The sequence below is a fragment of the Sus scrofa genome, chromosome 12 (genome assembly GCF_054392235.1).
Source record: "Sus scrofa isolate SSC_HxYL_T2T_F1_AM1 chromosome 12, Sscrofa_HxYL_maternal_Yorkshire_Landrace_v2.0, whole genome shotgun sequence".
NCBI classification, from domain to species: domain Eukaryota; kingdom Metazoa; phylum Chordata; class Mammalia; order Artiodactyla; family Suidae; genus Sus; species Sus scrofa.
The window spans coordinates 36,504,900-36,528,321 of record NC_139394.1 but is presented as its reverse complement, the minus strand read 5'-3'; the positions used below and the strand labels follow the sequence as shown (position 1 = coordinate 36,528,321).

The window sequence follows — 23,422 nt, the reverse complement described above, 5'->3', positions numbered from 1 at the left end:
GCTCACAGCAATGCCTGATACTTAACCCTCTGAATGAGACCAGGGATCGAACCCACGTCCTCATGAATATTAGCTGGATGTGTTACCAATGAATCAAAACAGGAACTTCTATTTACTAGTTCTTATCATCCCATATCTAACAAGCCAGTAATCTATAAGGAGCTGGTTTTTTAGAATGTGAGCTCCCCTATGTTTGGGGAAGAAGGATTAGTTGATTTATTAGTAATTATTAATATTTCATTACTGTTCATTGAAACCAATTGAGTTCATCCCGCTCAGTCTCAGGAAAAGTCAGGGGCAACGGGAGTGGGGATGAGAGTCAGTACAGTGAACGTGATGCTGACTGTGTCTGTGGAGCCCTGGGGGCGGGTCTCCTACAGCTCATGGGTATTCAGGGAGGGGAAGGTCTAACCCCTCACGGGGAATAAACACACTGAGATTGCTGATCCCTTCTCCCTGGTTATCTGGGTCAGTTAATCCCAGCACAGAGCTGCCAGCTGAGCTCTCCCCTGGCCAAGCGGCTCTGCTTTGAAATTCTCCCACAGGCTGCCTCACCCAGTGATGTCAGACAGGGTGAGTGCCCGTCAGCCCTCCCCCCTCGCAAGATGCTGTGCATGCTCTCTTTGCTCAGGAAACATCTGGCTGATCTGCGAGTCCTCCAGCAGGTCACTGGCTGTTTCATAAGTTAGTGGAACAGAAGAGGATGGAAGACATGGAGCTTCAGTGGTTACTCAACCCCGCCAGCAAGTTGCAAACTAAAATGAGATGTGAGGAAATGGCCTCCCTGGTAGGCCCTCTCCAGGGACCAGGCACCTTGGCTACAGTAACATCTCCTAGTTTGTAATGGAAAATGAACGCTGTTTATAAGAGCTTGAAGTAGCTGGAATGGAACATGAGCCAAGCAGTGCAGTGGAGGGAGAGCTCCTACTTGGATGCATTCAGCCATCCAGTAATTATTCAATGGAGGCCTGAAATAAAGGTTCCTAATGAAGAGTATCATTCATTGTCCCTGGGAAAATGAAACTCCACATTCATTGTGAAGCAGAATCCAGGACCACTTCGAAACAGACCCAGTTCTTCCAAAGCTCTCTGACATAGAACAAAACTGAGCTCTAAGTACTGTTTTTGTCCTGCTTGGATTCCATTGGCTTTTTCTCAGTTTAGGAAGCACTAGACAGGAATTGGGTAAAATAAACATGAGAACAAGGGTGTGGTGGCTTCTCCCACTCCTACCAACCCCCATATCTGACCCTGGGGAATTAAGTTTTTAATCTGGGATCCTGACCTGCAAATGATAAGCTCTACTCTTCTTGCCCTGCTTTCCCTCCTGCCTCTCTTCCCTTTCCCAGCTACATCAATAATAGTTTTTTAGTTTACTGACTTCTAAATGGCCCATAAAAATCCTCCAAATGTGTTGAATCAAGGTAAAAAAAATTTAAAAAATAAGTAATAACATAAAGCAAAAAAACCTAAAAGACAAATAATTCTAGCTCTAAAAAAATTCTAAAAATTCATTTGTTCTTGAAGTTCTCTTTTTTGGTAAGATTTAGGTGGAACACAAGATGAAGTATAAATTTTGTACCCATTTTTCTCCATAGGGTCACATTCATATCCTGGTGTTCCTGTTCTACCACTTGTTCAGTCATTCTTTCAATAAGAAGTCTGAATATTTTGTGTCTTCTCTCTACTGAGTGTATACCTAGAAACAACTCAAAATTCCATGCTGTCTTGGAGTCTTAATATGTATACAAGTGTGAGGATGAAATGATCTAATTTTTGAAAGTGCTCAGTCTGTGTGTGGCATTTAGAAAGCAGTCAATATGTGTTTGTTATTATTAGCTGTTATCCTCATTTGCACATATATATCTACCTCTTAGTCTCCTGCCTCTGTGCTTTGCCTCAAGCTGTTCCTTGTACATCCCTAATTTTTTTTTTAATGGCCACACCTATGGCATATGGAAGTTCCCTGGCTAGGGGTTGAATCAGAACTACAGCTGCTGGCCTACACCACAGCCACAGCAACACCAGATGCAAGCCGCATATGCAAACTACACCATAGCCCATGGCAGCACTGGATCCTTAATCCAGTGAGCAAGGCCAGTGACTGAACCTGCAACCTCATGGATACTAGGCAGGTTCTCAACCCGCTGAGCTACAGTGGAACTCTTCATAGCCCTACCTTTTGAAGGAAATCTTCCCCAAGTTTTGTTAAATTCAAAACTTGTTAGAAGGAATTGGCTTATATGATTATGTAGGCTTCAAAGTCCCTAAACGGTTTTAGGAAATGTTTTTAAACAGATACAGCATGAAACATAACTGTTGTTGAAAACTTTATTTACAAACTTTTATTTTATTTACATCTCTTTAATTTCCTTCTTAACAATTATGTTTAGATCAATCATAAAAATTTTATGAGACACTAAAAAGCTAACCATCAATTTAAGCTATCTTTCTTAGAGTTCCCATCATGGCTTAGTGGTTAATGAATCTGACTAGGAACCATGAGGTTGCAGGTTTGATCCCTGGCCTCGCTCGGAGGGTTAAGGATCCAGCATTGCCATGAGCTGTGGTGTAGGCCTCAGACATGGCTTGGATCCTGCATTGCTGTGGCTCTGGCATAGGCAGGCAGCTACAGCTCCGATTGGACCCCTAGCCTGTGAACCTCCATATGCCGAGGGAGCTGCCCTAGAAAAGGCAAAAAAAAAAAAAAAAAAAAAAAAAAGATATCTTTCTTCGTGATAAACTCTATAATCTGAGATATCATGAGCTTATTTGACTTTTAATAGACATAATAAATATGCTATAATAAATAGGTATAATAAAGGTATAATAAATATGCTATATTTCATGTTAAAACTCTGAAGATACACCTGTTTTAATTAAACCAATAAACTTAAAATAGCTTTTATTTACCAAAATCTCCCTACATCACAAGAACTTGGAACGTATTCAGGTTAGTTTCCATATTTCTGAGAGTATACTTGATTTACACAATGCTTGTTTGTCTTTAAGCCAATTAAATAGAGCACTTTAGGATGTAATTTTGGTAATACCATTTGGAGGAACAACAAAAATCACAAAAGAGTATAAATATATAGACGTACATAAACATACTGATGCAAACTGAGATCTTATAGCCTTCACTTAAAATTTTAACCATAAAACATATGATAATGCAAAATTCAGTAATTTATAAAACATAAGCTGGGTCCATTGTGTTTCTGGCAAAAGGCGTAGTTAAGTTTACCTCCTCAGATAGCTTTTTACTAATATTTATGAAGGAGACTGAAATGGAGCAGGACACTGTGGGCCCCTCCTGGGTACAAATCCTTTCTGTGTCCCCTGTTTCTTGTTTGTAGAAAATAGGCTTCATTCAGCCTCTTTGATCTTCCCTGACTTCCAAAGGGCAGATTCAATCAGTTTCTTATCAGGGAAGGGAGGGAAGGCAAAAAAACAAAAGAGAAGCATTCAAGAAGCAATAGTGCAGCCATGGAGCGTGGTCCTGGTTCCTCTCCAAGGAATGTATATATAACAAAGTACCTCTGATTTCTTCTGCTAGAACTAAGGCCCACACCCAAGTGAAGGACTGTAACTTCAGGCTGAGCACAAGATTCCTGAAGTACTGCTCTGTTACCTCACCACCAATCAGTTGAAATTCTGCGCACAGTTGAAGACAACAAAGACACTGATCCCCTCCCCCAAATTATTCTCCCTTTAAAAACTTTTATGATCAAGCAGGATCTTTGGAACTGGATTTTTGGACATAAGTCTATCACCTCCCTAGATTGCCAGCCTTGAGAATAAAGCAATCTTTCCTTTACAAGCAACACTTCTCTTCTTTCAAGCAGGAATCAGTTGAACCCGAGTTAGGCAACAGATTTTGCTGTCCAATATGGGGCTGTTCTCTTGCTGGGTCTGGCTCCTCCAGGCTTCCTGGAGCAAAGCCACCAACCATAGCTATGTGCTAGTACAATTGTGATGAGCCAGCTGCTTGTGGGTAACAGGCCTTGGAGGGGAAATCTGTGGGGTTGTCCCAGTAGCTGCTGAAACGGTTGTTTCGAGGATACTCCCAGGCTCTTCCCTGCCTGAAACCAGATACCATTTTTGCTTTTGGTTGGTGGGAATGGACACATGCATTTGAGACAACCTTACCAGTTTTAGGACCAGGTGAGTCTGCCGGGCTGCACATGGGCAGCTTTTCTATTGTGGCCAATTGATTCTGATGTGCATCTGCCATTGAAGATCCTTTGTAAGCACCTGGTACTATTTGGACCAGGGTGCTATTTGAGCCATTTGGCTCTGAAGAGCATCTGACATTAAGAGCTATTTGTGTCTTAAGGGAATATCTGTTTCAGACTAGGACACCATATGGATTTGTTTTGGCCATTTGTACTCTCTTGTTTATAAGCACCAGGTAGTATTTGTGACAGCCACTTGTGTCTTGTGTCTTGTGTTTTGTAATTACCTTTCTGTCTTATGAAATGGGAAATTCTGATTCTGTGTGTTTCTGCCTCCATATGATATTTCTGTTGTACCAAGGTTTACTAAAGACCAAATACCACTTTATTATAATGTCTGCTGCAAATTTGTCAACAAGAAACATAACTTGATTTGATGATACTTTAAGTAAGTGTGAGATAAGAAGGGGTTTTGATGGACTCATTAGGAATGATTATGTTTGGGGAATGTCTGCTTTGGGGGTGCCTCTTCAGATTTTGGTAGTTTGAAACTAAACTGTTGAATAGCAAGAACTCATTGACTGTCTAAATCATTTCAAATAGGATAAAATATTGGAATAGTAAATTGGTTGGTGGGTCTAAGTTTACTTGCCTTTACCTTCTTAGGATAGGAGACTAAAGCACATGTTTTCCAGTCTGGAAATGTTGGTATAACAAACCGGCTTCTTGGGTTTGGGGAAGAATTAAGGTTTTTAAGGGTTAAAATTATAATACATATAATTAAAACTACTAAATGAATACACAACATATTTCAGTATGTCAGGAAAGTAAAACGTCTGTTTTCCGGAAAAGAAGTGCATTTATTGGGAAAAGAAAGGTGATTGTGTCCTAGAGATGGTTGTTTCTGAATGGATAAGAAAATAAGGGACAAACTAACCCAGATGCAGAGATTTGCAGAAGGTTTGCAAAAAAAGGAATGCTGAGAAAAGTGTTTTGTGCATAATCAAGATTTTATAAGATTGCATTAAACTTTAAATTAGATAAATGGATTTTGTTAGAAGTATAGCAGGACAGGACTCGATTTAGTTTCTTCGTTAAGAAAACAAAGTTTTGAAGTTGAAGAGAAAATGAATCTGACTAGCATCCATGAGGATGAGGGTTTCATCCCTGGCCTTGTTCAGTGGGTCAGGGATACAGCATTGTCATGAGCTGTGGTGTACATCGAAGATGTGGCTCAGATCCTGCATTGCTGTGGCTGTGGTGTAGGCTGGCCACTGCAGCTTCTGTCCAAGCCCTAGCATGGGAATTTCCATATGCCATGGGTGAGGCCAAAAAAAAGTAAAAAATAATTTTATTGGAATGCTGCTTTTGATAATAGACTGTGTGAGTTCCCTTGCCAATAAGTGATTTATATTTGCTTTTGAAATATTTTGTCACTTTGGTTAAGTAAATAAATATTATTTCACAGTGACCTGTGATCCTATTTGACCAAGTATTTTGGAGCTTTTTTGATATTTTTGACAAACTCCCCAACTATCAAATTCCAACTGAAGTTCTTTTGACCTCCAGCTAACTTTGAGATGCTTCAAAGGAAGCCTGAGGCATCTCAGAGAGATCAAAATTGAATAGGATTATTTGGTATAGGAAAATTCTATCCACTCCATCTGGGATTACTTTTCTATCAAGGAGTGAGCAATCTGGGCTCACTGTGAGCCACCCTGGGAGCCTCAAACTGGGATTGGAAGTAGAATTTTTAGACTATTCCTCCTCTGATTTTCTACCTTCATAACTGTGCCTTATTTATCGTTTGTGTTTTTGTGCATATGTTTTTGGAGTGAACCACTGAGGCTTGTGCAGGCTGCGAATTCTACCCCTTTCATCTGGATTCACTTCCCTTGCAAGGAGTAAGACACTTTGGTCTCATTGCTAGCCAGTCTGGGCCCATTCTCTAGAGAGCTGGGCCAATTTGTTTTGAGGCCTCTGTTTGAGAGTAGAAGTGAAATTTGTCTATGCATTGTCTGACATTTTGTTTGTGGGAACACGTTTCCTGTTTGTGTGTGTGTGTGTGTGAGAGAGAGAGAGAGAGAGAGAGAGAGAGAGAGAGAGAGACTTTGTTTACTATAGGAAATGCGAATCTCTAGCCCACTCCTTAACTGAAAAATGAATGAAAGGAATGGGACTTAGTCTAAGGAAAGAGAAGGACAAAGAAACTATAAAACTTAACAGGACATTTCCAACCCTGAAACCCCTATTGGACAAGGACTGATATAGGTAATTGAGCAAGGCCAATGGGAAAAAACCCACATCTTTCTGGACCCCACAGTGGTGCCCCTCCCCACCTTTAAGAGATAAAAATCCCTAAAGGACAATAAAGAAGGGGACTCTTCTCCTCCCTCCCAGCAGCCCTGAGAGCTATTTGGTTTCCTTTAATAAAGTCTTTGCTTGCTTGATGCCTGTGTGTTCCTGGAGTTCAGTCTTTGACTGCCATGAACAAGAACCCAGAAATCAGTATCAATACCACTTTGGAAGTTAAGACCTACTTAAATAAAATTAGACCACTTACTACATGGCTACAGGTCTCCTTGAAGTGACATGTCTAGATTGGGCTTCAAGCCTATTCTCCTGAGTTCCTCATTGAACGAGATTTATTTTGCCCATTAACATTCAGGTTACCACTCCTTTTGCTTCTACTTTGGTCTATTGCACCAAAAGGGCAGATCAAGGGATTGAGATTTTAATCACGCAAAACTTCAGGACTTGAAACTTGAGAATACTTCCAATTTGGTGTCTATTTCCCAAATTGAGGCAAGGAAGTAGCCATGGCAGTTGTCAACCTGTTCCTTGAAAGATTTGGAAAAAGTTGAAACGGGAGTGGAGATTGAAACTGAGTTCTCCTAAAACTGAGATCCTCTGCCAAGTTTATGATTCACCTATCTATCCAAACCAGTATTCCTTTTCTTGACCTATCCCTGTTCTCCTTAAAAATGAGGAGTATCAAAGAAGAGGGGGATTAAAATATAGCAGGACTCTATGGAGCTCCCTTGATTATAAATACTTTCTTGTGTCCCCTGTTTCCTGTTTGTAGGAAATAGGCATCATTCAGCCTCCTGAACCTTCCCTTAGTCCCAAAGGGCAGACTTATCAGGGAAGGGAGGAAATTCAGAAATGAAGGAGAGGCAGTCAGGAAACAATAGTGTAGCCACAGGGCAGGGTCCTGGCTCTTCCTACGGGGTTGGGGGGGGGCCTTTTTGGTTCCTTCTGCTGGGAACACCAGAGCTGTTAAAATATAAACTGAGACATTTAAAATCCATTCAAATCAGGCAGCATACAACCTATCAGATAGAAAGAAGCTCTGGAAAATGTACAAAATGAGAGACCTTTTTTTTTTTTTTTTTTGGCTTTTTGCCATTTCTTTTTGCCCGCGGCATATGGAGGTTCCCAGGCTAGGGGTCGAATCGAAGCTGTAGCCACTGGCCTACGCCAGAGCCACAGCAACACGGGATCCGAGCCACATCTGCAACCTACACCACAGCTCATGGCAACGCCGGATGCACAACCCACTGAGCAAGGTCAGGGATCAAACCCGCAACCTCATGGTTCCTGGTCAGATTCATTAACCACTGTGCCACGATGGGAACTCCGAAAATGAGAGACCTTTATAGGCAAGAGGGAGCAAGAACAAGGAAGTCATATTAGAAAAAAAGCAGTTGATTATTGCAAGGTTACTTTCCCTTAGGTAGGGAGCTATTGGGCCAATTAACTAGTGCTCATCAGACAACCCCTGATTGCCTAATTTAAGACTCCATTCTGAAAGAGACAAAACTGTTCATAAGTCTCAATTTGGGGATGTAAGGCTTACCACGAGTGACTCCACTTGGGGCATGTTGTCTTATTTTTAATAGCAGTTAGCCACAGGCTTCTAAAATATTGTATGTTTTCCTTCCATATGGTGGTGATCACATTCCCTCATTATCATAAACTGTGCACATAGTCCACATTCTCTATAATCTGCTAAATCATTAAGGGAAGCATTTGTTCACCTTTATGAACTTCATTGCCTAGTGCTGAAAATGGCATATCATGTAGAGAACTTGAACAGTAACTCCATAGCCTGGTGATTAGTTGTTGTGTCATTATTTATCTTACGAAATGGGGCATATATTATACATACCCAAGCAGACTTAACGCAAAATGCATGTAAATAGATTAGCAACATAAACACTTTTTCTGAAGCCTTCCTATTTTGGTGGTTCTAAACTCAGAGGACCTAAGCAAAAAATGTGTGTGTGTTTTTGTTTGTTTGTTTTGCTTGTACTAGGGGAGGAATGTAGAAAAAGGAACCTCAAGGAAAGTAGATCTGCTTATATTTTTTACGCCTTTCCTCTTCCTCTGCTACTTTTGGCTCCTTCAACAGCTCTTCTCTGATGGGCTGCGTGATGTGGTCACACTTGAGGGGACGCTGACAACAACAAGGTCGGGGAGAATCAGGGGTCATGTGCATGGATATTCCCTCCTCATTTTCTCTGGTTAAAGTTCAGAGGTTGATGCTCCACTTTGATCATGAGGTTTGGGTGTGGGCTACTCAGAATGCTGGCTTACAATGGGGGGTATTCAGACTGACGAGGCATCCTTCCACCATCCCCATTGGAGAGCACCCCCATGGGGATGGTAGAAGGATGCTGGAGATAGTGGAGAACCATGCAGACAATGAACAGCTGTTACAAATGAATATGTCTTATCCAGTCATTGCTCAGCCTAAAATCCTCAACTCTTACTGGTATTCTGGGTACAAAGTCCAAAATTCTCGCCATAGCTCTCAGGATCTCCCAAGACCTGACTGCCTCCTTCTTCAGCCACCTGAGAGATGCCCTCCTCCACCTTCATTGCCAAGACATCCTGACCTTTGGTAGTTCCTCAGACCTAACTGGGGTTTAATGATCTGACTGAGGGGTTTTATGGGAATTGTTCCTTCACGTGGATCAGTTTTTTTTTTTTTTTTCCCCAAACTTCATCAAGCCAACTCTAACATGCTCTTCCTGGCTCCTCAAACTTGGTTAGTGGCCCCAGATTTAGACTCTGGCACCCTTCACTTACCCATCCAACATCTCATCAACCTTCCAACAGCTTGTCCACTATGTTCTCTTCAGAGGCTCCTTCAGAGCAGACATCAAACCTGTCTTACCCATCCCAGAACTGCCATGTTGGACACCAGACCATTAAGAAATATCTTCTAAGTGAACAAACATATCTCAAAGCTGTTAAAGATAATTCTCTGAGCTGACTGGGTAGTACTACTGGAAACATGAGAACTGAATGGGCTCTTCCTGCTTCTCTCTCTCAAACCCAGTTGGCAATCAGGCCCTTTGAAGGGCAGACATTAGAGATGGGGTTTCTGGTGAGGAATCTCATCCAGGGAACCAGGCCATCACCCTTGCTGTGAAATAGGAACATTTTCAAGGGAAATGTTCAACATTCTCTGCTGGAATTCCTAAGTTACAAGGTGTTCATTAGCTTTAAACAGTTATGCAGCATGAATTATCTGCCAGTGGAAAAAAGTTAGCACTTACGGTAATGCTACTTTGTGATGAAAATCCTGAAATCCTGACTAATCTCAGTGGCCTCAATCACACTGTACCATTTCTCTAATATTAAAGCATAATCCATAACAACACCAGCAAAGCTACCCCTTAACAAACAAAGGACCGAGTGCTTTCAATGAAAGCCCAATGGGATCCCAAAGAATCTGGAACCCCTAAAATGATGACTTGGGAAAATGATTTGACTTGAACTATACATTAATACATTTAAAGTAATATTTAACATAATCAAATCAAATCTCTGTATCTGAATGGGTTTAGCCTTCTAGGTGTGTGTCATTTAGTCCATCTTCTCAAAACCATTAGAGTCGCCACTGGAGGCCTAGCTACACTCCCTTAGGGGCCAGTAATCAAAGTGAAAGAAGAATTTCTACCCACGAAGAACTTATTATCTATTCAGAAAGACAGACATAGTTAAAAAATGAAAAAAAAAAGAGCTAGATGAAAGTTAATATACTTCTAGCTTTCAAATTCCAAGTGATACTTTCCGCCCATGTGGAGAGGAAGACCCCCCAAAGAATCCAGCACAACTTCCAAAATACCGGTTCTACATTTTTTGGGTCTCTGGCATTTACTATTAGCTCAGGGGTTCTCAGTTTCCCTGGCAACTTCATATATCATTGCTGTGTAAGACTTATTTCTCTGAATTAGCAAACATGAATATGAAAAGGTCTTAATTCTACAAATTATAGCAAGCTTAGTGAGTTTTTAAACTGCTTTACCTAAAAACTAGCATTCTTAGTATTCTTAATATTCTCAGCATATTATCAAACACTGTTTAAAGATATGGTTTGTATGGTACCATTTCATGTCAATTCTCTGCTCAGATTGTCGTCCTAGTGCTTGTGTTTCTATGATTCTATACATAAAATGTCAACACGACTTCTATTACATGAGATTTTTGGGTTTTGTTTACCTAAAATTTCAGCTACATTACTCATAATGATATTCTAATGATCAATTTATGAAGTATTCACTTATTTGCATAGTTCTATCCATGTGCCCACAATGACTGGGGCAGGAATTAACACATGGTTTAAAGGGAATCATGGGATGGTTGGAATCTACTGGAAAGAAATGCTGTCTTTTTTTGACTAGGCATGAACCTAGGAAGATGCAGGTCTGCTTTTTGCTCTTAGAAGCAATCCAGCCACCAAATGCACCCCAATTTCATATATAACTTTAAGAACAGAGCTGATTCCTCATGTCAGTTTGAGTACCTGTATCAACCCCTACTTGAGACCATTCTATACCTGGCCTTGCATGTAAGTGAGCCTAAGATCCCTTCTTATGTTCAAGTCCACGAATAAGACCTCAAGATTCCACCATCCAAGACCATGTCCCAGCTCCACCTCTCACCAAACTTCACCACCTCAGGTGCTGGTGAGAATAATGCAGCCACAAGAGAGCTCAGGCATCAAGGTGGCAACTGAAGCAACTGCTGGTGAACACTTTTCCTCCTTGAATCCTTTTATTTTCTTTAGAGCAAAAAAGGCTAGGAATGAATAGCACCAATTTGAATGAGGAGATCCTAGACGCATCTGAATACCCCATGATGAATGCCATACTGCATGCAGACAGAGATTCTCACAGGAGAGAAATAAACCAAAAAATCCTGTGTACCTCTTATTGAAGCAAAACTCAAATTAATATCTTTTCAATAAAAATAATATGCTACATGCCATATTTTTAAAAAATATGACTTGGATCATGTTTGGACTTGCAAACCAAAGAGGCCTAACAGACTCATTCTCACAGAAGGAAAGGTTAGGAAGGAGACTGTGCACAGGGCAAGTGTAAGTCACTCTGTGTTTGTTTGTTTATTTATTTATTTATTTATTTATTTATTTATTTATTGTCTTTCTGTCTTTTTAGGGCCATACCCGCAGCATACGGAGGTTCCCAAGCCAGGGATCCAATGGGAGCTGTAGCCGCAGGCCACGGCAATGTGGGATCTGAGCCACATCTACAACCTACACCACAGCTCATGGTAACATGGGATCCTTAACCCACTGAGTGAGGCCAGGGATCAAACCTGAGTCTTCATGAGTGTCAGTCAGGTTCATTAACCACTGAGTCACAAAGGGAACTCCTTATTTGGTTTTCAATACACTTTCCTTTCCAGAGAGAAAACGCACAGTTTGAGGTATCCCATTAGAATAAATTCCCTGCTGCTGGCTTTACATCCTGAATTTCTATGCCTATTAGTCAAGTTCCATACCATCATATGCAGTGATTAATATTTTTCCCTGAGATTATAAGGCTGTGCCTTTGGCCGTAGAACCTCTTTCCCTCCAAAACTCAGGAGCAAAGTAGGAAATAAGAAGTCTTTTGGTGATGAAAGAGGCAGGTAACTTAGGTAGGGTTCCTGAGTAAAAGTGTAGAGTCAGTCACCCCTCTAATTAGTATATCCTAGGTTGTGAACGATTATCCCTTCAACATCCCCAAACATTCTAGAAGAGAAAATCATTTATTGCATATAAATAATCTTTATCTCAATGGTATGTGCAAAGCAAGTTGGCGTCTGCTAACTGCCAGAGATATCCTGATGCTCTAGAGTTCAGTAAAATGCAGAGCTAGTGAGTAACCGAAAGTCTTCCTCAGTGACATATGGAAAAGAGAAAAACTGAGACATATATGATGAGAAATACTGTTATCACACTATGTGCTTCATGAGGCCAACAGTATTTTTCAAAATGGTTTGAAATCAAAACAGCTCATGATCCTCCAGAGCAAGAATGGGGATAGATTTATTATTTCAAATTCCAGCCAAATAAAGTCAGCAAAGCAGAAAGCAATTGAACATCAGTATGTGTCTCCTAGTCTAAGTGCACTGAGAGTCAGCCCTGAAGTAAATGCAACTTCAGCAGGAAATCACCCTCCTGGGTTGCAAGAAATCACATGTGGGAGGGAGCCAGCTTGCAGGGATCAGTCACTTCCAGGGGATGTGGTCAGTCATCCAGCCTCCACCCTCTCCCCTCCCCAGAACGGCAGAAGGAATGAGCATGCACCCTATGGAGGACCTCGCTTCTTAAAAACAAACAAGCAAGTGTTCCTCTAATCTGACCTATGTTCAACAGCTGGTCCCAGTGTGGGGAGAGTGGGAGAAGAAGCCAGGCATCAGGCAAACACACTCGGGGACAATGTACTAGTCTCTGAGGATGGGAAAGCAATAGGCAGGCTGAGTTTTGGTGGTCGTGGCACTTCTGGAGACATCATTCCATGGACACATGGCTCCCAGTTCCCTCCACTAGGATCTTCTGGGATAGTTATGGCAGGCATTCACCATGTTTTTCAAGTAGGTAGGAAATCCACTCTGCAAAGGCAAGAAGACTATCACTTCTATGTCCTCAGTGATCACTTCTGATTCTTCGCAATGTGGCGAAGGCAAAGGGAGGTGGCTTTGGGAATAAGAAATACGGCAATAGGATCCAGAACATCGCCACAGGTAATGACGAAAGGTAAGACACGGGGCACAAGTAAGATTAGACTGGGGGCGGGGGGACACTGTTATAAAATATTGTTGTATATTTTGGCTTTTCCTAATAAAAATTAAGATATTACTGAGACACCATTTTTGAAAATAAAAAAAAAAACCAGGAAATGATATTGGGCTAGGCTGTGAGATTCTTGCAAATAAATGAAAGGACTTGCTATACAGAATTTGTACAGAATTAGGAAATGGTAAGGATCAGGGCTAGAGGCATGTATGTCATCCTTTAGTTGGCACTGAGCGTTGCCCAAGACTTTTCCCTTCTCGGCAGGGTGGGAATACCCATCTCCAATTTTAAAAGGGAAGAAATTAATGGCTTCCCTAGATTACAATCAGAAGCAGGACCAGGATTCAAAATACCATGTGTTTGACACGAAGCCTATGTGTTTTTTCACGCTCCCAGGGAACCTGGTGAACCATCCAGTCAGCAAGTAGGATCAAACAAAGCAGGCTGAAGGTCACCGTGATTCCAGGCTCCTAGGAAGTCTCTAGTGATCTGGGCCACTACTGCCATTCCTCGTTGTTCAGAAAAATAAAAACAAAGATAAAATCAGAGGCTTCCCCAGTCTTGGTTGTCTTCTGAGAGGTCAGCCTGACTCTTCTGTAAGCAGATACAGGGTCGACAGACAACACCGTTTGGACAAGGAGAAGACTATTGCCCCAAGGTTCCAGAGAGTAATCCTCAGAGGAGACGGGGGTGGGGGGGGGTGTCTCTGGGAAAAGCAGGGAGGGGCTGGAATTCCAGCTAAAACTTCTTTGTTTTTGGTCCCAGCCTTCATCCTGGGTTTTGGCAACCCCAGTCCTAACCATAGTCACTCAAACAAGCTGCTTCATAAAACGGCCTCATTAGGCCTGAGACAGCACCTGTCTTCAGCCTCACAGCCCCCTGGGCTAAGTCAACATTTGTCTAACACCCTCCTGCCCCTTGAGAGCTCACCTTGGCAGCCCATTTACAGATCCAGTCAGGAACTGGGCAATCCAGATTATCTGAGTAATACATGAAAACTAGAGAGGGAACAAAAAGACAATTCAGGGAAGAAATGTTAGAAAGATACAGCAACAAACCCAGCAAAACTTCCACCTTTATATTCAGGCCCAGGTAGTAAAGAGAGAGGTAAAATGGAATTCAAGCGGACGCCCCCCTCGGCCTTGCCTTATGGGAGACATATACAAATATTCTGGAAAACAGCCAAGGCACATTCTGCTGCTATTTCTTTTTTTTTTTTTTTTTTTTTTTTTTTTGCCATTTCTTGGACCGCTTCCGCGGCATATGGAGGTTCCCAGGCTAGGGGTCGAATCGGAGCTGTAGCCGCCGGCCTACACCAGAGCCACAGCAACGCAGGATCCGAGCCGCGTCTGCAACCTACACTACAGCTCACGGCAACGCCGGATCGTTAACCCACTGAGCAAGGGCAGGGACCGAACCCGCAACCTCATGGTTCCTAGTCGGATTCGTTAACCACTGCGCCACGATGGGAACTCCTGCTGCTATTTCTTAAACACCTGGCAAGGGCTAGACATTTGGATATAGTCTCTCATTTAATTACTTCTCTCATTATTTGTCTTAATCCTAAGGAGTTGATGAAATAAACCTCAGTTTGTAAATGATAAAATGGAGACTCAGAAATGTGGGACGACTCATCCAAGGTGGCAGATCTAACACACAGCAGAACTAAGATCAGATTTTGTCCACCTTCCTAGAGGACAGCAGGGGGCTGCACGGCCCACTCCGAGCTTCTGTCCTGTGGCTGAAACTCAAGGCAGGCAGGTCCTGAGTCCCTGGGCTTTTGCTGAACAGAAGCTGCATTCTCAGAGACAGTCCTGACAGCCTTCCTGCCCACCCTCAGCCCAGCATGTTCAGGACCAGCCTGAAATGAGTTCCTATACCTTCTGGTTCACTGAGCTGTCCTAATTCATCGGGACAATGCAAGAATCAGTAAGGAATGGACTGAGTCAAATATAACATCCACCTTGCACTCTACCTAGTCTCTGAGGGTGAATGGAGTCATTTTTTTATGGCAGCAAGTCCAGTCTCTGACCTCAGGGAATAAGCATCCTGCATTCTACTTGCCTTGCAATCAGGTGGCCCTGGCTGATGCACCAGTATGAGGTACCCTGATTTTACCTTTGCTCCCACGGCCACCATCGCTCTGCACAGCCAGCTTCTGTGTGAATTTCTTCACGCGGATGGCGCTCGACTTCTCAGGAAACTGTGGCGCGGAGGTACTCTCTGCCAGTATCACATGGACCTTCTGCCCTTTAAACTCCAGCTCTCGGTGCTGCTGAACAAAGACGTACTACAACCCCAGTCAAGGCACAACATCAGACCAGTATCTCAGATGGGCAGAAGGAGAGCCCACAAGCCAGAAACACAGGGAGGTGATTTTGCTCCCTTGCACTGTTGCTTCACCTCCTGCCCTGTCTGCCTACCTGCCCTGCCAAACCATGGTCCTCTCACCTGAGTATCTCATTTGAGAATATGCATTACTCCCCACCAGGGAATGTTTCCTTGCTGCTTTTCATTATGTGGGGAACCCATTCCTCCTTTCTCCAAGAAAGCAATGACATCCCAGAGGACTGGTCATTTATCAGCTGTGTGATCCCAGGTTGGTTATTCAGCTTTTCTGAGACTCAGTTGCCCTATGCAGGAAAAGGAGTCACACTGCCTGGCAGGTAGGTTTGGTGGGGGCACCAACTTCTCTGCACAAAGGATGATCAGGCAAGGTTACTTATACCTGGCTGGTGATCAGAGGAAGACATATAAATCCTGGGATAATCTGTAGGCAGATGTCCTCCCTAGTTCTGGTTCACCAAGAATAACAAAGCCGTTTCATCTCAGTAAACACTCTCAGAACAACCACTATGTCTATGGTGCTAGTACAGGGAAATAATTTGACCCAAGAAACAAAAGGAATCACCATTTACTGAGACCTGACCATGTGCAAACATCATGTGCTTTACATTCAGCATCAGTACTGATTCTGAGCAAGCCCCCGTGAGTTTCACATAAGTATCTTCATCTTGTAGATGGCAAAACTGAGGCTCAGAGAAGTAAAGAAATTTGCCAAAGATCCCATAGCCCACCTGAAGGGAAGGAACCCGAGTTTGAACCCAGATCTTGCCCTAAAACCTGGTAAGGCTGTCATAGCTGCACAGAATCAACTATTTAATGTGTTCATTAGACTTTCCAATGTCTGAATTTTAGTATTTTCACTAGAAGGAATTAAAAGCCTAAAACAGTCCCAAAAAATTACTGTAACACAATTACACTTCCCACACCATCCACAGCCACAGTCCCAGGCCACTTCAAAGTCTTTATGACACCCGTAGTGCTGTCCTTCCCCCAGGCACTCTGCAGGATGGCCTATCAACTCCACTCTCTATATACTGGCGAGTAAAATTCTTAAAAGATTCAGGGAAGAAATGATGTTGCTTGAGCTCTGGATGTCCTCTCTCACAAGCCTTTTATTTTATTTTTTCCTCACAGAAAATGTCATCCCACAACTTGCTCAGCTCAAGCGGTAGACATCACCTGAAACTCCACTGAGGAAAAATTCACTTCATGTGTTGGGTACCATTTGGCAGAGGTCTTTGAAGAGGTGGAAGGTCCAGCATGCCACACAGTTTGTGTGTGGAGAATCAACAGTTCACTGAGGCCCAGAGAAGTGAAGGGCCTTTTCCAAGGTCACAAAGCAAACCAGGAAACTAGCCCACACCCAACCAAGTATTCCCTCCAAAACTAATGCTCTTTTCTACTACACTGTTCTTTGTTTTCAAAAACTGAACAGCCTTTATTGGAGAGACATATGAGTACATATGACTAAGAGGTTCTTTATGGGATTGTGTGGCAGTGGAAAGCTAATGAAACCAAACTTCAGGGAACCCCAAGGGTCCACTCCTGAGAACACAGCCCTACAGTGTCCCTGTGAGGTCAGAGGTGGGGTTGCCCTGGTCCAGGTCACCTTCTACAGACACAGCTGGACCTGGGCCCATGCCTGCCTCTGCCACCCACTAGTGGTGTGAACCTGAGGAGAACCTGAGCAAAGCACTCCACTTCCTTTGCCTCAGGTTTCTTCACATCTGATGGGGATCCTGGCACCTGCCCGGCAGAGTTGTTGCCAGGATGAGAGGAAACCACACAAAATCTAAGGGGTTAAGTAACCATGATTTGCTGAAATACAATCTAACTGTATACAAACTATACAGCAGTCTGTGGGAATTGTGACCAGAAGTAAATCCTTATGGAGTTTATACTCTAGCTGGGGCCAGGGTGAACACATATACACAAACAATACCCACAAACACACCCCAAACTCCCTCTCTTTCTAGAGAGCAGTTATTTGGAATATACAGACTTACAGAATGTTAGAGCTAGACAAGATCCCAGCAATCATCCACTTCAGTGGTTTCCCAACTTCAAAAAAAAAAAAATCCTTTGCTGAACAGATCCCTTATGGAAATTTAAAATACTCAGCTGCTATAATTGAAGAGGACAGTAGAATCAAAGTCTCACCTCTCAACCACGCCCAGCAAATGTCTATCAAACCCTCCCAGACTGGTCCTAAGAGGGCTTCATAGGACCTAGGATTGTCACCTGAAACTCCCCACATCCCATTCAACTGCTTCATCTCATAAACGAGGAAACTGAGAGGAGGAAGCATAGTGTTCACATTCAGTAATCAAGGGAGAATCTCCGAGGGGTCATCCAAAAGGAAGGGGTGATGGAGAAAGCGGTAAACATGAGACCCAAGTTCCAACCCACACTCCGCCATGAGCCACCTGTCCCTGTGGCTCTGTCAGTCACTTTACCTCTCTGGGTCCTCACTTCTTCCTCTACAGATTGAGAGAGTGTATTGTACACGCTTTACAAAAATTTATTTTTTCAGGTCGCCACATCTGTGGCCCAGCAATGTCAAACTGTATAAAACTTCTCAGGAAAGTATAAAGTGCCCTCCTGTGACCAAGAGCTGCAAAGTCTGCACACAGTCAGGCCCAGAAAGCACCCTTTGAGGTCTCAGAACACCACACAAGAAGCAACAGCTTTAGCAGATGCCTCTGCAATCATCAACAGCAAAGTTATCCACCCCTGATGGCCGTACCACCATCGCGTGATGACCATGGGGCAGAGAAACACGTAGAAAGGTGAGTGATGGTGCCCCTTTGGAAAGGATACATCTCTGTTGAACCTGGGAGAAGGGCACTGTACTTCCCAGTAGATCACGGTCTCTCCATTGCAATCTCTTGCATACAGTTCTAAAGAGGATTTAAAAAGAAGTGAATGCATCTGGAAGCCTCTTTGGCTTTAATTAATAAGAAGCTTTTGCATGATGGCCTTTTAAGGAATGATGAATCACTAACATATAAGGCACAGAATTCTAGAAAATGACAGATTCATTACCCCGAAAGCTTATTGCCCAGGGACAGTGTCTAGTAGATATAAAAACACAGTAAAAGTAGATTTTTTTAAGACGGTGGAGGAGTAAGACGTCACACTCACTCCCTCACACAAACACATCCAAAAAAAACCAACAACAACAACAACAAAAAAAAAACGTCTATATGTAAAATGACTCACACAGAACATGAACTGAATGCTGGCAGAGGAACTTAAACCTCCAAAAAGGGCAAGAAACTCTTGACATAACTGGGTAGAACAAAAGAAAAAGAGAGAGAGAGAAAAAAAATCAGGACAGGACTAGCATTCCTGAGAGGAAACTGTGAAAGAGAAAAGGAACCCACATCCAGGGAAGCCACCTAACCAACGGGGAGATCAGCTGAGACAGAGGGACCACAAAGTCACCAAGAAAAGCACAGCAGCTGGACTGAAGAGGGCAAAGTAGAGTGAGAACCACTCAGATCATCTGCACTACTGCCCCAGACACCACAGCCTGAGATGCTCAGGCAGGGGCTGGGCACTGAGACTTATGTTCCAGAGGTCAGTTCTGGGGAGAGGACTAGGGTTGGCTGTTTGGTGACAGCCTGAGAGGCTAAGAGAGTGGTGTGCCATGGATGTGGGAGTGGGGGGCTATGGGCTGAGGAGTGGAATGCCACAGAAGAGGAAACCGGGAGAAGGTCTGGGCCCACAGGAAAAGCAAGGCACATTGCTGGTGAGTGTCAGAGGAGGAGGAGGGGTGGACAGCCATAGGAATCTTCCTGTCCACACACGGGCTCTCAGAGGGCAGGGCACCTCTGGTGCAGGCTACCAGTGGTGAGAAGCCACTTGCTTGGGCTACGAGACACTGGGCGCTTCTTGTGCAAGCTACTGGTGGCTGGGCACCTCTTATGTAGGCTAAGGGCAGCAGGGGCATCAGTGCAATGTGGTGCCTCTTGCATGATCTACAGGCAGCAGGGATGGACTGCAGCAGTCATCTCAGAGGTCAGAGGGAGGCGTGACCTGCCATCACTGGGGGCCTGTGAGTGGGCTCCACCTGAGGCCCCAATCATCTCAGGGGCTGGCAAAAAAAAAAAAAAAAAATAGTAGGTACAGCAACCAAGCACCACACCTTGTTGCTCTCACTCCCCTGGGAACACACTTTCCCTGCAGCTGTCACTGCCAAATGCTCTGGGCAAGGCCCAGACTCTCCATCACTTTCCCTTCCCAAGACCCTACAACTAGGAGGAGCTGGTTAGCACCTCCTGTGTGGGCTAAGAGGAACAGGCTGCTCCTTGCATTGTCTGAAGGTGGCAGGGGCAAACCACTGTAGTTATCTGACTCAAGTTGTGGGTGAGGCCCACTGCCACTGGGGATCCCTGAACAAGAACCACTTGCAGCCCAAACCACCTCAGAGGGCACCACAGAGGACAATGTGACAGAATACCACCTGTTTTTGCTCTCACTCCCTGGGAGCACACCTGCCCTTCTGCTACCACTGCCAAATGCTCTAGGCAGCACCCAGATGCTGGATCATTGTCCCTTCCCAGGGACCTACAACCAGGAGCAGCTGATGCAGCACCTCCTGTGGGGGCTAAGCAGGATGAGGTGCTGCTTGTATGGTCTGCACGTGGCTGAGGCAAACCACCACAGTTATCTTTGTTTCCAGAGGTGGGCATGACCCACTACCACTAGGGGTCCATGAACAAGCACTACTTGCAGCCCCAATCACTTCAAGGGCACCACAGAGGAGGGCATTGTGACCAGGCACCATCTGTTGTTGCTTTTGCATGCCTGAGAGTGCACTGGCCCTGGACTGCCACTGCTGAATGCTCTGAGGAGTGCCCACACGCTTAATCTCTGTCACTTCCCAGGATTCTGAAACTAGAAGCAGCCTGTGCAGCATCTCCTCTGTGGGCTGAGATGGGGTGCTTCTTGCATGGTCTGCAGGTGACAGTGCAAACCATTACAGTTATCACTGACTCCAGAGGTGGGTGTGGCCTGCTACCACTAGGGGTCCCTGAACAGGCACCACCTGCAGCTCCAATCACCTCAGAGGAGGGCATTGCAATCAAACACTACATATCTTTGCTCTCAGTCCCATGGGAACACACACACACACACACACACACACACACACACACACACCATGCTGCTGCCACTGTCTAATGCTCTGGGCTCCTTGTAAATCTGCCTAAGGCTAATTACCACTTCCCAGGGCCATGCAACTAGGAGTAGCCTGTGCCAGCTTCTTGCAGGTCCTTGACGCTGTTGAAAGCCCAGCAACCAGGCACTGACTACTAGCCCTACTCATTACCTCTTCTCCCTGGAAACACACTCAGCACCCTGGGGATAACAACCTGCTCACACTGAAGAAAGAGACAGAAAATATTCAAACTCCCATGCTGGAAATAAATAGAAATCACCCACAAAATACAAAGGGTTTCTATTTCATAGAAGTAGCCCTCCAAGACTACAGTTTGGCTTCCCTGAACTCATAGAAAAACATAAGCAAGATGAAGAAACTCAGAAACCATTCCCAGTTAAAGGAACAGAATCCATATGAAGCAGAAAACAAGGAAAAGACCTCTGCAGTCTGACAGACATTGAGTTCAAAAGGGAAATAGTGAAAATACTGAAGGAATTAAGGCTGAATATCAAGGAATTAAGAGAAGATACAAACAGTAATGCAGATTCCTTTAGAAAGGAACTAGAAAATATAAGAAGGAACATAGAAAAATTAGAAAATTAGTTTGCAGAGACACAAACTGAGCTACAGCCACTAAAGAGCAAAATGGATAATGTGGAGGAACGAATTAGTGACTTGGAAGATAGAATAATGGAAATTACCCTATCAGGACAGCAGACAGAAGACCAAATGAAAAAACATGAAAGCAATGTAAGAGATCTATGAGATAGCACAAAGTGGGCCAATCTATGCATAGTAAGAATTCCATAAGAGAAGAAAAAGAAAAGGGGATTGAAGAAATTATGGCTGAATAATTCCCAAACCTAAAGGAAACTGATATCACGATACAGGAAGCACAGAGAGCCCCAAACAAGTTGAACCCAAACAGGCCCGCAACAAGACATATTATAATGACAATGGCAAAAGTTAGTTAAAGATAAAAAGGATTCTAAAGGCAGCAAGAGAAAAACAAAGCATTAATTACAAGGGAACCCCCATAAGGCTATCAGCTGATTTCTCTACAGTAACACTACAAGCCAGAAGGGAGTGGCAAGATATAATTGAAATGCTGAAAGGAAAAAAATTGCAACTTAGGATACTCTATCCAGCAAGGATATCATTTAAAATAGAAGAGGAAATAAATAATTTCTCCAAAAAACAAAAGCTAAAAGAGTACAGCAATAGTAAATCCATTCTAAAAGAAATATTGAGGAGTTCCCGTCATGGTGCAGTGGTTAATGAATCCGACTAGGACCATGAGGTTGCAAGTTTGATCCCTGGCCTTGCTCAGTGGGTTAAGGATCTGGCCTTGGCATGAGCTGTGGTGTAGGTCACAGACATGGCTCAGATCCCGTGTTGCTATGGCTCTGGTGTAGGCCAGTGGCTACAGCTCCAATTCAACCCCTAGCCTGGGAACCTCCATATGCCACAGGAAGTGGCCCTAGAAAAAAAGGAAAAAAGACAAAAATAAAAAAAAAATTACAAAATAAAAGAAATATTGAAAGGGCTTCTCCAAATAAAAAAAGAAGTAAGAAGAAATAGGATGGAGGAAACCATGACTGGAAAGCAATTTACTTTAAATCACTTATTTTATCACTTAAATAAACCAGCATACAGATCTAAAAGAGGAAGAAAAAAAAAAACTACTGTAAAAGCAATGATCAACACAAGGAACAGCAAAAGGACAAACATGAAGATGTTAAAAAAGGACTTCAAAATCATAAAATGTGGGAAAGGAGAATAAGAAAATCTAGACTCTTCTTTTTTTAATAATGTGTTTGAGCCTATATGACTATCAGGCTAAAGCAAGCAGATACAGGAAGAGGTTAACATACTTAAAAAACAGGGCAGCCACAAATCAAAACCAAACATTACATTCACAAAAACTAAAAAGAATAGTACTCAAGCATAAAATAAATGGAAATCATCCAACCAAAAAAGAAAGGAGAAACCTAGAATCAACTGGAAAACAAGATTTAAAATGGCAATAAATACATATCTATCAACAATCACCTTAAATGTCAATGGACTGAATGCTCCAATCCAAAGACACAGAGAGGCAGATAGATAAAAAAGCAAAAACCTACAATCTGCTGTCTACAAGAGACTCACTATAAGGCAAAGGACACATATAGATTGAAAGTGAGGTGATGGGAAAAGATATTTCATGCCAATTGACAAGACAGGAAAGCAGGAGTTGCAATACTCATCAGACAAAATAGACTTTAAAATGAAGGCCATAAAGAAAGACAAAGAAGGACACTATTTAATGGTTAAAGGATCCATTCAAGAAAAGGATATTACACTTGTCAATGTATATGTCCCTAATATAAGAACACCTAGATCCTACAAAAAAAACAAACAGACATAAAAGAAGAAATTGATGGGAAGACAATCATAGTAGGACACTTTAACACCCCACTCACATCAATGGACAGATCTTCTAGACAGAAAATCAATAAAGCAACAGAGATCCTAAAGGACACAATATAAAAGTTAGACTTCATTGACATTTTCAGGGTATTACATCCAAAAATATCAGAATATATATTCTTCTCAAGTGCACATGGAACATTCTCAAGGATCGATCACATA

The 23,422-nt window shown here is 43.0% G+C and overlaps 1 protein-coding gene across 1 annotated transcript in view; it reads right to left on the bottom strand.

Moving 5' to 3' along the window:
* Positions 1-12,501: 12,501 nt before the first annotated feature.
* The window catches only part of LOC100621260 (phosphatidylcholine transfer protein), a 31,050-nt gene continuing 20,129 nt past the window's right edge, over positions 12,502-23,422 (bottom strand). The window contains exons 3-6 of the mRNA XM_005668954.4: positions 18,442-18,521; positions 15,394-15,565; positions 14,206-14,273; positions 12,502-13,091 (exon numbers count right to left, since the gene is read on the bottom strand). Coding sequence (XP_005669011.3) covers positions 13,026-13,091; positions 14,206-14,273; positions 15,394-15,565; positions 18,442-18,521 — 386 coding nt within the window. The 3' untranslated portion in view covers positions 12,502-13,025. The remainder of the gene's footprint in view (positions 13,092-14,205; positions 14,274-15,393; positions 15,566-18,441; positions 18,522-23,422) is intronic.